Here is a 16713-nt window from a genome sequence, read left to right as displayed (position 1 = left end):
CTTCACAGGTGGTGAACCAGATCTGTAGGTGTCTTTCTCTCCCCCTCGTTGTCTTCCCCTCCTCTCTCTATCTCTCTGTCCTATTCAAGAACGAACGATATCAACAACAATAATAACCACAACAAGGCCACAACAACAAGGGCAACAAAAGGGGGAAAAATGGCCTCCAGGAGCAGTGGATTCATGGTGCAGGCACTGAGCCCCAGCAATAACCCTGGAGGCAAAAACAACAACAACAAAAAAATACCAAAATTCTATTTCAACCCTAACTGCTTACTGCAGTGTTCTGTTCTGTTTTTTCAGAAATCACACATGCCATGCATGGCTTTACTACTTCTGGGTTGCAATTCATCTTCATTCAGCCACTACAACACTGCAGCTTCCTCTGATGCCCCCCCATGTGGTGCAGGGGCTCACACACAGGCAGTGTGCACAGCAAGTGCACATCCTACTTGGTGAGCGATCTCTCTGGGCCCTCCTGAACTTACTGTAAACACTAGTGACTCAGAGTTAGCACAGACTCTACAAGTTCAGGATCACTTCACCTCAAGACTACCTACCCTTTTTTTTTTTTTTGCCTCCAGGGTTATCACTGGCGCTGGGTACAGGCACTACAAATCCACTGTTCACGGTGGCCTTTTTTTTTTTTTTTTAGTATTTATTTTCCTTTTTGTTGCCCTTGTTGTTTATCATTGTTGTTGTAGTTATTATTTTTGTTGTTGATGTCCTTGTTGTTAGATAGGACACAGAGAAATGGAGAGAGGAGGGGAAGACAGAGAGAGGGAGAGAAAGACACCTGCAGACCTGCCTCACCGCTTGTGAAGGGACTCCCCTTGCAGGTGGGGAGCCGGGGGCTTGAACTGGGATACTTAGGCCGGTCCTTGCGCTTTGCGCCATGTGCGCTTAACCCGCTGTGCTACCTCCTGACTCCCTGTGGCTTTTTTTTTTTCTTTTCTCTTTTGTTGTCCTTGTTTTTTTATTGTTGTTGTAGTTATCGTTGTTGTTATTGATGTTGTCATAGTTAGATAGGACAGAGAGAAATGGAGAGAGGAGGGAAAGACAGAGAGGGGAGAAAAAGATAGACAAATGTAGACCTGCTTCACTACCTGTGAAGCGACTCCCCTACAGGTGGGGAGCCGGGGGCTCAAACCGGGATTCTTAGGCCGGTCCTTGCGCTTTGCGCCATTTGTGCTTAACCCGCTGCGCTACCGCCCGACTCCCTTTTTTCTTTTTTTTTTTTTTAGATTAAGACGGAAAGAATTGAGAAAGGAGAGGAGATAGAGACAGGGGTGGTGGGGGAGATAGCATAATGATTCTGCTAAGATTCTCATGCCTATGGCTCCAAAGTCCCAAATTCAATCCCCCACACCACCATAAGCCAGGGCTGAGCAGTGCTCTGATGTAAAAAAGAAGAGGGAGAGGGAGAGTTAGACACCTGCAGACCTGCTTCACCACTCACGAAGAGGACCCCATTGGACCCCCTGCAGGTGTGGAGCGAGGGCTCAAACCCAGGTCCTAGTGCTTGGTGATGTGTGTGTGTAACCAGGTGCACCACCACCTGGCCCCTAGGCTTCCTCCTCTTCCTTCATTCCCTCCAACTGGCTGCACGTTTGGGGGGGGGGTCCCCATGAGGTCCTTCAAATTTGATCGCTGGTTAGAACAACTCACAGAATACAGAAGAGCTCTACTACTTGGTGGTACACTTGGTTGAGTGCACAAATTACCATGCACAAGGACTTGGGTTCGAGCCCCTACTCCCTATCTGCATGGAGCAGTGAAGCAGGTCTACAGGTTCTCTCTCTCTCTCTCTCTCTCTTTCTCTTTTTGCCTCCAGGGTTATTGCTGGGACTTAGTGCCTATACTACGAACCCACTGCTCCTGGAGGCCATTTTTTTCTTTTGTTGCCCTTGTTGTTTATCATTGTTGTTATTATTATTGTTGTTGTTGCTATCATTGTTGTTTGATAGGACAGAGAGAAATGGAGAGAGGAGGGGAAGACAGAGAGGGGGAGAGAAAGACAGACACCTGCAGACATGCTTCACTGCTTGTGAAGGGATCCACCCTGCAGGGAGGGAACTGGGGGCTCAAACCGGGATCCTTACACCGGTCCTTGTGCTTGGTGCCATTTGCGCTTAACCCACTGCACTACTGCCCGGCCCCCACCCCCCTTTTATATATATATAATTTTCCTTTTGTTGCCCTTGTTGTTTTATTGTTGTAGTTATTATTGTTGTTGTCGTTGGATAGGACAGAGAGAAATGGAGAGAGGAGGGAAGACAGAGAGGGGGAGAGAAAGAGAGACCCCTGCAGACCTGCTTCACCGCCTGTGAACTGACTCCCCTGCAGGTGGGGAGTCAGAGGCTCAAACCGGGATCCTTATGTCGGTCCTTGAGCTTTGCATCACCTGCTCCTAACCCACGGCGCTACCAACCCCTCCCCCCCTTTTTTTTTGTACTAGAGCACTCTTCAGCTCTGGCTTGTGGTGGTGCGGGGGACTGAACCTGGGACTCTGGAGTCTCAGGTATGAGAGTGTATTTCCATAACCATTATGCTATCTACCCTCCGCCCCCATTCTCTTCTATATAGCTCTTACCAAAAAAAAAAAAAAAAAGTAAAAACTGGCTGCTAGGAGGTGTGGATTCTTTTTTTTTTTTACCTGAGCACTGCTCAGCTCTGGCTTATAGCGGTGCAGGGGATTGAACCTGGGCTTGGGAGCCTCAGGCATGACAGTGTCTTTGCATAACCATTATGCTATTTACCCCTGCCATTTTTTAAAAGATTTTATTTATTTATTAATGAGAATGACAGGAAGAGAGAGAGAAAGAACTAGACATCACTTTGGTACATGTGCTGCTGGGGACCGAACTAAAAACCTTATGCTTGAGAGTCTAGTGTCTTAGCCACTGCGCCACCTCCTGGGCCACGGGAGCTGTGGATTCCTTTTTTTTTAGATTTATTTTGTTGCCCTTGTTGTTTTAGGAGCTGTGGATTCTTAGTGCTGGCACAGATCCCCAGTGATAACCCTGGTGGCAATAAAAATATAAATTAGGGAGTTGGGTGGTAGTGCAGCAGGTTAAGCGCACATAGCATGAAGTGCAAGGACCGGCATAAGGATTCCAGTTCGAGCCCCCAGCTCCTTACCTGCAGGGGAGTCACTTCACAAGTGGTGAAGCAGGTCTGCAGGTGTCTATCTTTCTCTCCCCCTCTCTGTCTCCCCCTCCTCTCTCCATTTCTCTCTGTCCTATCCAACAACGACGACATCAATAACAACAAAAATTACAACAATAAGGGCAACAAAAGGAGGTAAATAAAAATTTTAAAAAAATATACATATAAATTAAACAAAAAAAGAACATAGGCAGGGAATGTACATACAGATGAAAGGTGAGGTCTGGGAGGTCGAATGCTCTGTCCACTTGCAATCAGTCCCCACCCCCAGCATGTTAATATACAAAGCCAAGAAGCCCACTGCATTTGTGTCAAGTTTTTTTTTTTAAGTATTTATTAAATAGACACACATCAAGAGAGAAAGGATGTAGATGGAGAGGGAGAAAAAGAGACACCTGCAGCCCTGCTTTACCACTTGTGAAGCTTTTCCCCTGCAGGTGGGGGCTGGGTGCTTGAACCGAGGTCCTTATGCACTTGACCAGGTGCACCACCTCCTGGACCCCTGTGTGGAGTTTTTCTTGGGGCTCCATTACTTAGGAATGACTAATTTTTTTAATTTCTCTCTGTCTCTTATCTATCCAATAATATGAAAAATAAATAAGAAAAAGGAAAAAGTCCTGGAGTTGTCATGCAAACACTGAAACTTAGCAACAAAAACCTTGTGGCAGAAAATAAAAAACTTTTCTAGTCATTAAGATGTTTGTGTCTTAATTCCTGGGGTTCCTAAATATCTCAGCACACATAACCAAATAATTCTGTAGATGTTAATAATTGAAGGATTGTAATTTAAGAAGATTGTCCTTGATTATCCAGATGAGTTCAGTGTAATCATAATGTTTTTTTTTTTTTTTTCTCCTCCAGGGTTATTGCTGGGCTCGGTGCCTGCACCATGAATCCACCGCTCCTGGAGGCCATTTTTCCCCCTTTTTGTTGCCCTAGTTGTTGCAGCCTTGTTGCGGTTATTATTGCCATTGTTGACGTTGCTTTGTTGTTGGATAGGAATAGAGAGAAATGGAGAGAGGAGGGGAAGACAGAGAGAGGGGGAGAGAAAGACACCTGCAGACCTGCTTCACTGCCCGTGAAACGACTCCCCTGCAGGTGGGGAGCCGGGGGCTCGAACCGGGATCCTTACGCCGGTCCCTGTGCTCTGCGCCACCTGCGCTTAACCCGCTGCGCCACCGCCCGACCCCCTCATAATGGTTTTATAACATGTGTGCTCAACCAGGTGTGCCACTGACCAGCCCCAGGCATGACTAATTAAGTCATTGCCTTGTGACTGGAATCAATCTTCAGTCCCCCTACCCCCCTCCATGGCGATCACACTGGCTCAAAACCCCAACCCTGCAATCAGTAGGCTGGTCTTGCTGGAGACCAGGTCCCATTCTGACGCTCTCTGGAGGCTGCCACGAGTCCCCTAGTTTTGCAAGAACTCAGGTGCTGTGACCTGGGAGTTGATGCAATGGATAAAGTGTTGGATTCTCAAGCATGAGGCCCTGGGTTTGACTCCCACATCACATGTGCCAGAGTGAAGCTCTGATTCTCTTCCTTGCTATCTCATCAATTAAAAAACAAAGAAAACAAACAAAAAAACCTTCTTTTTGGGTCAGGTGGTGGTGGTACATGCTGTTGAGTGGACATGCTGTCATTTGCAAGGACCTGGGTTCAACTTCCAGTCCCCACCCGCAGAGGGGTAAACGTCATGACCAGTGAAGCAGTGCTGCAAGTGTCTTTCCTTCTATCTCCTCTTCCCCTCTCATCCCCCCCCCCTCCCATATATATATCCTCCAGGGTTATCTCTGGGGCTCAGTGTCAGCTCTAAAAATCCACTGTTCCTAGTAGCCATTTTTTCCATTTTATTGGGTAGGATAGAGAGAAACTTAGAGAGGAGGGAAGACTGAGAGGGAGAAAGACACCTGCAGACCTGCTTCACCGCTTGTGAAGCATCCCCCCTGCAGGTGGGAAGTGGGGCTCAACCCAGATCCTTGCTGTTCGAACTATGTGGGCTTAACCGGGTGCACCACCGCCCGACCCTCTAAAATATATTTTTAAAAATTCTTGAACATTTTTATCCATAAGTTGGGGAGATGGCATAATGGTTCTGCAACAAGACTCTCTTGCCTAAGACACCAGGGTCCCAGGTCCAATGCCCAGCACCACCATAAGCCAGAGTTGAGCAATATTTTGGTAGAAAACAACAAAGAAATTATTAACGAGTGACAGAGCTAGAGAATATTACTCTAGTACATGTGATGCCAGGGCTTGAACTGAGTACCCCAAGCATGCTGTGTCATCTCCAGGGCAAGTAATTTTTTTTGCCTCCAGTGTGGCAAAGCTCAGTGCCTGCACCATGAATCCACTGCTCCTGGAGGCCATTTCCCCCCCTTTTGTTGCCATTGTTGTTGTAGCCTTGTTGTAGTTATTATTGTTATTGTTGATATTGTTCGTTGGATAGGACAGAGAGAAATGGAGAGAGGAGGGGAAGACAGAGGGGGAGAGAAAGACAGACACCTGCAGACCTGCTTCACTGCCTGTGAAGCGACTCCCGTGCAGGTGGGGAGCCGGGGGCCTGAACCTGGATCCTCATGCCGGTCCTTGCGCTTTGTGCCACGTGCGCTTAACCCGCTGCGCTACAGCCCGACTCCCCCAGGTCGCGCTTTTTAAAGCTCTTTTCACTCTGGAGTTTTCACTGCCTTGCACTGGCAGATGCCCTCAGCTAGAGCTGGGTCAACCAGACCCACAGGACCGCACCAGGCTGTGACTTCAACCACCCGCTAGACCTGAATGCGGCTCAAGTTCTGTGTGTGGTCTCCATGTCTTGCTTCCTTACGTCCCACAAAGACGCCCCAAACTGACTGCACTGTTTTCGCTCCCACCCCCACTTTATCCAGGATGGGTTCCCCAGCCCCTTTTGCTCCGATGAGCCTCCTCCAGGGGCCTCTCCAAGGTCACCCGCTTTTTCGCAGGCACGGCCCGTTGGCTGCGGTGTCGGCGAGCAGCCAGGCCGGACGCTCTAGGCTGCATCGGGCCCGGATAAAGGTCGGTTCGTCTCGTTGGTTTCTAAGCACCCGGTGGCTACTCTAGCCTCCAATAGCGTCTGGGGACTCTATGGTTGACAAGCCCTCTTTTGTCCCTGAATTCCTTCCGCGAGATGCCCTGATGGGTTTCAACTCCTTCCTTAGGGTCCTTCTAGGGTCTCTTTTAGATGCACCTGGTGACGTCCCGGAACCCTCGAGAGTCACATGTTCCTAAGTGTCTCCAAGTGTCTCCACGGATCGGGAGGACAACGCAACTATGAAGGTGCCCTTCCCTCTCGCCTTTCCTCTCGATGGTCGTTTCCTCTGGTGACCGGAAGAAGGGTCCCCCACGTCTGCGCAGAACCCACCTGGACGCTAGGAGTGGAGGGGGTGGGCAGGGAGTCTGAGCTGCCGCCGCGGCCGGAGTTAACCGCGGGGACCGAGATGCAGGTGGGACCGGAACCGGAACTCCCCCTCTTCTAGTAGCTCTTCCCTCTCCGCGACCCAGCCCCGGCACCCGAGGGGAGTCCTGGGTGGGGGCGGGCGTGGGAGGCTCCCCGCGGCAGGTGGGACGCTCGGCCCTGGAGATCGAAGCCCGCGGGACGGGCGCGGAGGAAGCTGCGGCCCGGGAGAAGGGGCGGGGCGGGGCGGGGCGGGGTGGAGGGACCCCCGGGCCCGCAGCCCAGCCTGCAGCTCCCACCCCTCCTCCCGCGGGGGCCGAGCCCAGAGGCAGGTGCGCGGGGGACGGTGTCCAGCCCGCGGGCAGGAGACGCCGAGTCGCCGCTCGGGGGGCACCTGGGTCGCGGGGCGGGGGGCTCGTCTCCCCCACTCCCGCCTCATTCGCTTTGGCGAGGAGTGACCCCCGCGTCTGCAGCCATCGGCGCGCGTGCGGCCGCCGCCCTGGAGGGAGGAAGAGCCCCGGGTGGCCGCCTGCAGGTCCGGCCAGGAGCCCGAGGGCCGAGGGGAGACTTTGCTGAGCTGCCCGGCCCCCCCTTTCTAGCAGCACTTAGAGCCCCCTGCCCGGCTCTGCCCCCCACCCGCCGCTTCCTTTGCGACCGGTCGGTGGCTCCCGCGGCTCTGCTGCAAGGGCCCCGCATGGGGATGTCACGCCCGTCCTCACCCCGTAACTTTAACCTCCAAGCTTCCCAGTGAGGAACGAGCGAGGTGGAGAGTCTCATAACCCCCACACTGACTGTTTGGTTTGACGGATTTTTATTTTTAGTTTTTTTGAATTTTTATTTGGCAATGAGAGAGAACCAGAGCATCACTCTGGTCCATGCGATGCAGATGTCGGGGGTTGAACTCAGGACGTCATGCATGAGAGTCCAAGGCTTTAGCCACTGCCCGCCACCACTCCCCCCCCTTACTGATTTTGTGGTCAGCCACGCCTTGCCCTGACCCCCTTCCTCACCTGCTGCCGCTGTCTCTGGGCCCCAGACGGAAGGGCACCGGTGAAGCCAGTTGTGGTGGTTCCAAGTCTCCTTCCTGCAGGGCTTGGGTGCTGGGTTCAGGGGCCAGCTTTCAAGGCAGTTGCCGTTTTAGTTAGTTTTAATCCTACCGGTGGTAATCTGGGGCTTAGGTGCTGTAACCGAAAACCCACCACTCTCGGAGTTTTTGAGAAGGATGAGGGAGCTAGAAAAGGAGAGAGAGAGAGAGTAGTCTGGGGTGTGGTGCGGGCGATAAAGCATTGGACTCTGTAGCGTGAGGTCCTGAGTTCAGTCCCCGGCAGCACATGTACCAGAGTGAAGTCTAGTTCTTTCTCTTCTCCTTTCTCAATAATAACATATATATAAAAGGAGGGAGAGAGAACTGCAGCACTGCTTCACCACTCCTGAAGCTTCTCCCCCATGCAGGTGGGGATGGGGGTTTGAACCCTGGTCCTTGTGCATGGTAATGTGTGCACTCTACTGGGTGTGTCCCACCCACCCTGACGTTAATCAGTCATCATCCTCTCGGCCACCCTCCCCTGAGATGGACCAGAGGATGCTCGAGGCAGGGCCTGGGGACCTTGTAGAGCCCCCCGAGTGAGGACGGTGGGGGGCTGTGACCGAGGTTGGCACTTGACTAACTAGTGGGAGAAGCAGCGGCTCGTAGTTGGAGCTCCAACCTCCTCGGCAGGAACTGAGATCCAGCCTGTGGCAGGGAATGGTGGAGCGAGTGCCCTGGATGGGAGATGAGGGGCAGAAGCCCTCTCTCAGAGGTGGCCGGGAGCCAGCACCCAGGAAGCAGCTGGAGAAGGGTGCAGGCTCAACTTGGGGGGCTTGTGGGGTGGGAGGAGCGGGGCCAGGGCAGCACTGGGAGGGCCGGAGCCCACGGGGTAACTGTGCCTCTCTTCCTCCTGCAGCGGCTGCGGCTCTGCCCACTTCACCTGGCCCTGCCCCTCGTCACCGGTCCCTGCCGCAGGCTGCCCCTCTCCTCCTCCTGGGGCCCATCATGAATGGTGCCCCTTCCCCGGAGGACGGGGCCTCCCCCTCGCCACCCCCGCTGCCACCCCCGCCTCCCCCGAGCTGGCGGGAGTTCTGCGAGTCCCACGCCCGTGCTGCCGCCCTGGACTTCGCCCACCGCTTCCGCCTCTACCTGGCCTCGCACCCCCAGTATGCGCACCCCCAGTACGAGGTCGCCTTCTCCCGGCGCTTCGCCGAGCTCTTCCTGAAGCACTTCGAGGCGGAGGTGGCCCGGGCCTCGGGCTCGCTGTCACCGTCCGTCCTGGCACCCCTGAGCCCCGGCGTGGAGCTGCCTCCTCACGAGCTGGGTCTGGAGAGCTGCCGGCCGGTCGGGCCCCTGGCGGTGCTGGGCCCCTCTCGCTCCTCCGAGGACCTGGCCGGCCCCCTGCCCAGGTCCTCCGCCTCGGCCTCGGCCTCCTCCACGGTGTCCTCCAAACCCAAGCTCAAGAAACGCTTCTCTCTGCGCTCGGTGGGGCGCTCAGTCCGGGGCTCTGTCCGGGGTATCCTGCAGTGGCGGGGGGCCGGTGACCCTCCCTCCCCGGCGGGACCCGTGGAAACCTCATCGGGGCCTGCAGTCTTAGGTGGGAACAGCAACTCCAACTCCTCTGGTGGCACCGGGACTCTTGGCAGGGGCCTGGGCAGTGACGGAACCTCTCCAGGGGACCGATGGACTCACCGCTTCGAGAGGCTGAGACTCAGTCGGGGTGGGGGCACCGTGAAGGATTCTGGGGGGCTGGTGCAGAGGGAGGAGCTACTGAGCTTCATGGGGGCCGAGGAGGCAGCCCCCGACCCAGCTGGACTGGGCCGGGGTGGAGGGGCGGCCGGGCCCAGCTCCGGGGGAGGAGGGCAGCCGCAGTGGCAGAAGTGTCGCCTACTGCTTCGAAGTGAAGGAGGAGGAGGCGGAAGCCGGCTGGAGTTCTTTGTGCCGCCGAAGGTGAGGCCCAGGGCAGGTGGGGGACAGCCGAGCCGCCGGAGCCCTGCTTGCTAGATTTGTTGATGTATTCCTTTTGTAAGAGGAGAGATGCCAGGGTCCCATCAGGCCTATGCAGAGTTGGGGACCAAATGTGGTACCTCCTGCTTGGAAGTCTGAATGTTACCCCTATGCCACCACCTGGGCTGCTTGCTTCATTTTTTTTTTTTTTATTTGTTTGTTTTTGCCTCCAGAGTTATCGCTGGAGGTTGGTGCCCGCTCTGTGAATCCACTGCTCCTGGAGGCTTTTTTCCCCCTGTTGCTTATCTTTGTTGTTGTTGGATAGAACAGAGAATTGGAGAGATGAGGACAAGATAGGGGAGAGAAAGGTGACACCTGCAGACTTGCTTCACAGCCTGTGAAGTGACCCCTTCTGCATGTGGGGAGCCGGGGTCTCGAACCAGTATCCTTACACCAGTCTGCGCTTTGCGCCATGTGTGCTTAACCCACTGCGCTACTGCCCAGCTCCCCATTTTTGGTTTTATTTTACTACATGTAAGAGAGAGGAGAGAGAGAGAAGCCAGAGCATCTCTCGGGTACGTGTGGTACTGAGAATCAAACTGGGAACCCTTGGCAGGCAAGTCCAGTGCTTTGCTAGCTGATCCATTTCCCCAGCTGTGTTTGCTTCAGTTTTGTTTTTGTTTGTTTGTTTGCTTCTTTGTTTTGAAGATGCTGTTTGTTGTTGAGAGATTACCAGAGCATCACTCTGGCACATGAGATGCCCGGAATTGAACTTGGCACCTCATGCTTGAGAATCCACCGCTTTAGCCATTGCACCATCTTCTGGTCCTTGCTTGCTCCATTAAAAAAAAAAAAAAGATTTTACTTATTTATTAACACAATAGGGGCTGGGTGATGGCTCCCCTGGTAACATGCACATGCACAATGTGTAAGGACCAGGGTTCAGGCCCCCCAGCCAGTTCTCACCTGCAGGGGGGTCGTTTCACAAGTAGTGAAACACGGCTACAGGTGTCTCTGTTGCTCTCTATCTAGCTCCCTTTCCTCTTTCTCTGTTGCAATACAAAATTGCATAAATACTAACACAAGATAGAGAACCAGAGCATCACTCTAGCACATGTGATAGCAGGGCTTAAACTTGGGCCTTGATGGCTCCAAGTTCAGCACCTACCCACTGCATCGCCTTCCTGCCCTTGGCTTCATTGCTTGTTTATGTATGAACCTGTCCACAAATGACTCCGCTCTGGCATGTGGGGTTGATCCTGGGACTTGAGTCCCGGGCAGGATTGTCTGCTGTATAAACCGCTGTGTTACTTCTCTAGCACTTGCTTTGCCGTCTTGAAGCTAACTCCTGGTTTGGGGTTAGTAGCTGTGGGCAGGGCTTAAAAACCAGGATTGTGGGCAGGGATAGATAACATAATAATTATGCAAAGAGACTCTTATGCCTGAGGCTCCGAAGTCCCAGGTTCAATGCTCTGCACCACCATAAACCAGAGTTGAGCAGTGCTTTCGTGAAAAACAAACACAAAGAAACCCAGGATTGTTAGAATCTGTTTGCCAGCCTGAATGCAAGGGAGGGAAAGATGGTTGCCCTGTACCCACCCAAATCGTAATTTGTTTCTCCCCCACTCCAACCTAGGCATCCCGGCCTCGACTCAGCATCCCCTGCTCTGCTATCACAGACGTGCGGACCACCACTGCCCTGGAGATGCCCGACCGGGAGAACACATTTGTGGTCAAGGTAGGAGGCCTTGGTGCCCTACCCCTTGAAGCATGTGTGGAGGGGAGAAAGCTATTAGCATAGCTGTCTGTTTGCTTTTAAAGATTGCTAGTGAGAGAGGAGGAGCGGGAGGAGAAGGAGAACCAGAGCACCATTCTGGGATATGTGATACCAGGTGTCAAACTCATGCTTAAGAGTCCAGACTTCATCCTCTGTGCTACCTCTCATGCCACAGTAGCGCAGTGGGTTAAGCACACGTCGTGACGCGAAGCGCAAGGACCGGCATAAGGCTCCCAGTTCAAGCCCTCAGCTCCCCACCTGCAGGGGAGTTGCTTCACAGGCGGTGAAGCAGGTCTGCAGGTGTCTGTCTTTCTCTCCCCCTCTCTGTCTTCCCCTCCTCTCTCCATTTCTCTCTGTCCTATCCAACAACAACTACAATAATAACTACAACAACAACAAAAAAACAAGGGCAACAAAAGGGAAGATAAATAAAAAAAAAAAATTGAATATTTCATAGTGCTAAGCACAAGGACCTGCCCAGGGATCCCGGTTCAAGCCCCCAGCTCCCCACCTGCAGTGGGTAGCTTCATAAGCTTCATAAGCGGTGAAGCAAGTCTACAGGTGCCAGTCTTTCTCCCTCTCTATCTCCCTTTCCCCTCTCAATTTCTCTCTGTCGTACTGAATAAAATGGGGAGGAGGGGGACAGGAGCTGTGGATTCATTGTGCTGGCAGCAGCCCTAGTGATAATCTTGGAGACAAAAAATAAATAAATAAATTGTTAACGAACAAGATAATTTGTATCAGAGCATCACCCTGGCACATTCACTGGTAGGGATTAAACTCAGGATCATGTGTTTGTAAGCCCACAGTGTCACATCCTTCGGCTATTAACTTTTTTTTTTTTTTTTTTACCAGAGCATTGCTAAGCTTTGGCTTATAGGTAGTGCCAGGACTTGAACCTGGGACCTCTTGTGCCTCTAGCATGAAAGCCTGTTGCATAAACCATTGTGCTATTTTCCCCAGCTTGCTGCTTTTATTTAAAAAGAAAGAAGGGGCGGGGGATGGTGCACTGGGTTAAGCACACGTAGTACAAAGTATAAGGATCCTGGTTCAAGTCCCCAACTCCCCACCTGCAGGGGGGTTGCTTCATAATTTGTGAAGCAGGTCTGTAGGTGTCTAGCTTCTTTCTCCCTCTCTATATCCTCCCCTCCTCTCAATTTCTCTCTGTCCTATCCAAAAAAAGTGAAAAAATGGCCACAGAAGCAGTGTTTTTGTTTTGGGGTTATATTGCCTCCAGGGTCATCGCTGGGGCTCAGTGCGCACTACAAAAACACTACTCCTGGAGGCTATTTTTTTCCTTTAGTTACCCTTGTTTATTTTATTTTATTTTATTTTATTTTATTTTTTTAAGATTTTATTTATTGATTGATGAGAAAGATAGAGAAAGAACCAGACATCACTCTGGTACATGTGCTTCCGGGGATTGAACTCAGGACCTCATGCTTGAGAGTCAAGCACTTTATCTGCTGCACCACCTCCGGGACCACTACCCTTATTTTTGTTGTTATTGCCTTTGTTGTCATTGGATAGGACAGAGAGAAATAGAGGAGAGGAAGACAGAGAGAGGCAGAGAAAGATTGACCTGCTTCACCGCTTGCGACCCTCCTGCAGATGGGGAGCTTGAACTGGGATCCTCATGCTTTGTGCCATGTGCACTTAACTCGGCCCCCCTATGTTGTTTTTAATGAGAAAAGTACAAAGAGAGAGAGACACACACTGCTCAGCTCTGGCTGATGGTAGTGCTGGGAGTTGAACCTGGGACTTCAGAGCCTCAGGCATGAATTTTTTTTTTAAATTTATTGTGGAATTAATGTTTTGAATTTTTTTTTAAAGAAATGTTTTTTATTTTATTTTATTTATTCCCTTTTGTTGCCCTTGTTGTTTTATTGTTGTTATTATTATTATTGTTGTCATTGTTGGATAGGACAGAGAGAAATGGAGAGAGGAGGGGAAGACAGAGAGGAGGAGAGAAAGATAGACACCTGCAGACCTGCTTCACCGCCTGTGAAGCGACTCCCCTGCAGGTGGGGAGCCGGGGTTCGAACCGGGATCCTTATGCCGGTCCTTGTGCTTTGTGAATTTTTTTTTTAAAGAATTTTTTTGGGAGTCGGGCGGTACCGTAGTGGGTTAAGTGCACATGGTGCAAAACGCAAGGACTGGTGTAAGGATCTTGGTTCGAGCCCTGGCTCCCCACCTGCAAGTCTGCAGGTATCTCTCTGTCTCTCTTCCTCTCTGTCTCCCCCTTCTCTCTCAATTTCTCTCTGTCTCCAATAACAAATTTAAAAAAGTTTTTTTTTTTTTTTTTTTTTATTCATGAGAAAGATAAGAGAGAGGAAGAACCAGACATCACTCTGGTACATGTGCTGTCCGGGATTGAATTAAGAACCTCATGCTTGAGAAGCCAATGCTTTATCCACTGCACCACCTCCCAGAACACTGATTTTTTTTTTTTTTTGGCAGAACCACTGTTATCTCTCCAGCCATGTTTATTTATTTGCTTGTTTATTTATAATTGCTGCTGGTGCCACATGCCTGCATGACTCCACTGTTCTGTTTCTTAAATATTTTAATTTATTTATTATTGGATAGAGACAGAGAAAAATTGAAGGAAGGGGGAAATGGAGAGGGAGAGAGACAGCGAGACACCTACAGCCCTGCTTCACCACTCATTAAGCTTTCTCCCTTGCAGGTGGGGACCAGGGGCTTAAACCTGGGTCCTTGCACACTGTAATGTGAATGCTTAACCAGGTGCACCCCTGCCTGGGCCCTGACTCCCATTGTTCTGATGAACTCCCCCCCCTTCAGTTCCAAATAGAAATGGATAAAGGGGGTGGGTGGTGGTGCACCTGATACATACACTACCATGTGTAAGGACCTGGGTTCAAGCCCCTGGCCACCACCTGTAGAGGGAAGCCTCATGAGTGGCAAAGCAGGGCTGTAGTTATTTGTCTCTCTCCCTATGTCCCCCTTCCCTCCTAATTTTTCTTTGTCTCTACCCAATAGTAAACAAATAAAAAAAATTAAAAGTCAAAAGGGGAAGAGAGGAGAAACACTGCTTCACCCTCCAGTTTTTTTTAAGATTTTATTTATTTATTAATGAGAAAGATAATATAGAGAGAAAGAACCAGACATCACTTTGGGGCATGTGCTTCTGGGGATTGAACTCAGGACCTCATGTCTGAGAGTCTAGCCACTGTGCCACCTCCCGGACCAACTGCTTCAGCATTCATTAAACTGCTTCCCCATGCTGCAGTACATGGGGCTCAAACCCAGGTCCTAGTAAAGTGTTGCTCTACCGGCTCAGAGCTGCCTCCCAGCACATTAGCCGTGTAAGCAAGGTGGTAGGGGGGTACATACGTGTGTCGAGAGCCTGTCTACGGTGCAGTGGTTCTGGCAGGAAGGGGCAGGGAGGAGCTTCCTAGCCTCATTGCGTGAGTCGGTGAAAGTCTTGACGTGGCCTGCGTGCCCACCTGTGTCCCTGTAGGTGGAAGGCCCCTCGGAGTACATCCTGGAGACAGTTGACGCACTGCACGTGAAAGCCTGGGTGGCTGACATCCAAGAATGCCTGAGCCCAGGGTGAGGAGCTGCTGCTGAGGGATGCTGGGAGTGAGGTCGGGGAGCAACCCTGCACCTCTCACCTGGCGACTTGCCTCCTGTCATCCCCACAGCCCCTGCCCTGCCACCAGTCCCCGCCCCATGACCCTCCCGCTGGTCCCCGGCACCTCCTTCCTCCCACGGGAGAGCACGGGCACCCTGGAGCCGCCCTGCCTGAATCACTCAGAGAGCCTGCCCAGCCAGGACCTGCTGCTGGGCCCCAGCGAGAGCAATGACCGTCTGTCGCAGGGTAAGGGGGCCCTTGGAGGGGTGACCCTCACAGCAGCCCTCAGCCTGGCTCTTCTCTGCATCCTGGCTCTGCTCCCCAGCCGTCTTGTCTTCTGCCTCTGAACCCATCAAGCCACTGTCAGCCATTAGAACCATCTCCACCCTCAATCTACCAGAGCCCCAAGCCTCTCCCAGCCACCCTGATTTATTTTTATTTTTATTTTTATTGGGAGAGGTACAGACAGACCAACAAGCGCACTGCTTAGCTGTGGCTTATGGTAGTGCTGGGGACTGAACCTGGGACCTTGGAGTCTCAGGCATGACAGTCTTTGCATAGCCATTGTGCTGTCTCCCCTGTCACCCAGCTGGCCTTCTGTGCCCAGCCTTTTCATCTTTCCCAAACTCTCATGGCAGCCACAACCCTAACTGGTAATAATGGCTCTCTCCTCCAGACTTCCGGAACTCGTAGGCATCTTGGTTTTGGCCTTGTTCTTTGTTTCTCTGCAAATGTCAGCAATACTTTTTAAAAGATTTTTTTTTCAAATTTTTAATTTAATTTGTTAGGACAGAGAGAAATTGAGAGGAGGAAGGGGGTAATAGAGAGACACCTGCAGCATTGCTTCACCACTCATGAAGCTTCTTCCTCCCCCACTCCTGTGGGTGCTGACTGGGGTCTTGAACCCGGGTCCTTGTAAATGGTAATGTGTGCTCAATCAGGTGTGCCGCGACCTCGCTTAAAAATTAGTTTATTAGTGAGAGGAAGAGAGAGAAGCAGCACTTCACTCTGGCACACACGATGTGGGGGATCAGACTCAGGACTTCATGCTTAAGAACCCCAGTGCTATGTCCACTGCCCTCCCTCCTGGGCTCTGTAGTACTTCTTGGCCGGATTAAACACACACCCAGCTGACCATGTAAACTCCCAGAACCGCGTCTGCCTCACTGAGTGTCATTCTGGCCTGCAGGCCGTGCTCAGTCAGTGGACAGATGAACTCGACATTCTCAGTGTTAGAGTGAACCTTACAAGTGGTCAGTTCTAGCTCCCTCATTTCTCAGCTGGAATCAGGGAGGGACTTCTGGGCTCACCCGAGGGTTGCTGACTAGCCCTGTGTCAGGCTGCGGGCCGGGGCGGGGCTCGGTGGGGTGGCACAGGGGTGCCCGAAATGAGCTCCTCACCCTCCTGGGGGCCCACAGTCTAGCTGAGTTGTCAAGACTTCACCCCCTGTCCAAAGTGCCACCTCTAAAGCGGAGAGCCCCATGCTCGGTGTCCTCCGAGCACTGTGAGCAGGAAGCGTCTCGGAAGCTCAGAGGAGGAAGAGAATCGAGGAAGGAAGGCGGATAGACAGGGAATGCTACCCAGAGGAGGTGAGAGAAAGACGCGGGGCTGGAGGAGGCAAGCGGCCAGAGCTGAGCTGTGACGGGCAGAACTCAGGACCTGCGGGGAAGCTGGATGGGGGAGCTGGGCTGAAGTGGAGGGTGACCTGGATGCGAGTTAGCATAAGGATCAGCTTGGCCCCATGGCGGTGTGTGTGTGTGGGGGGGGGGGTTAGTCATCAA

At 52.0% G+C, this 16713-nt stretch overlaps 1 protein-coding gene and 1 long non-coding RNA gene across 11 annotated transcripts in view; one reads left to right on the top strand and one right to left on the bottom strand.

Annotated features, from left to right (window-relative positions):
- The first annotated feature begins 6498 nt into the window (after positions 1-6498).
- SH2B1 (SH2B adaptor protein 1) overlaps positions 6499-16713 on the top strand; it is a 13630-nt gene continuing 3415 nt past the window's right edge. For 4 of the 6 annotated variants that reach the window (XM_060172992.1, XM_060172998.1, XM_060172995.1 and 1 more), the window contains exons 1-5: positions 6946-7118; positions 8527-9560; positions 11194-11295; positions 14819-14910; positions 15003-15178. In XM_060172992.1, coding sequence (XP_060028975.1) covers positions 8616-9560; positions 11194-11295; positions 14819-14910; positions 15003-15178 — 1315 coding nt within the window. In that variant the 5' untranslated portion in view covers positions 6946-7118; positions 8527-8615. Of the gene's footprint in view, positions 6633-6706; positions 6916-6945; positions 7119-8526; positions 9561-11193; positions 11296-14818; positions 14911-15002; positions 15179-16713 lie in introns of those variants that run through there. The other 2 variants (XM_060172993.1, XM_060172994.1) reach the window with 2 other exon arrangements.
- Positions 15755-16713, bottom strand: part of LOC132533102 (uncharacterized) — an 8474-nt gene continuing 7515 nt past the window's right edge. For all 5 annotated transcript variants that reach the window (XR_009544991.1, XR_009544988.1, XR_009544989.1 and 2 more), the window contains one exon: positions 15755-15885. This is a non-coding gene — a long non-coding RNA (uncharacterized LOC132533102). The remainder of the gene's footprint in view (positions 15886-16713) is intronic.

The sequence above is a fragment of the Erinaceus europaeus genome, chromosome 15, assembly GCF_950295315.1.
Source record: "Erinaceus europaeus chromosome 15, mEriEur2.1, whole genome shotgun sequence".
Taxonomy (NCBI): domain Eukaryota; kingdom Metazoa; phylum Chordata; class Mammalia; order Eulipotyphla; family Erinaceidae; genus Erinaceus; species Erinaceus europaeus.
This window is presented reverse-complemented; position numbering and strand designations above follow the sequence as displayed.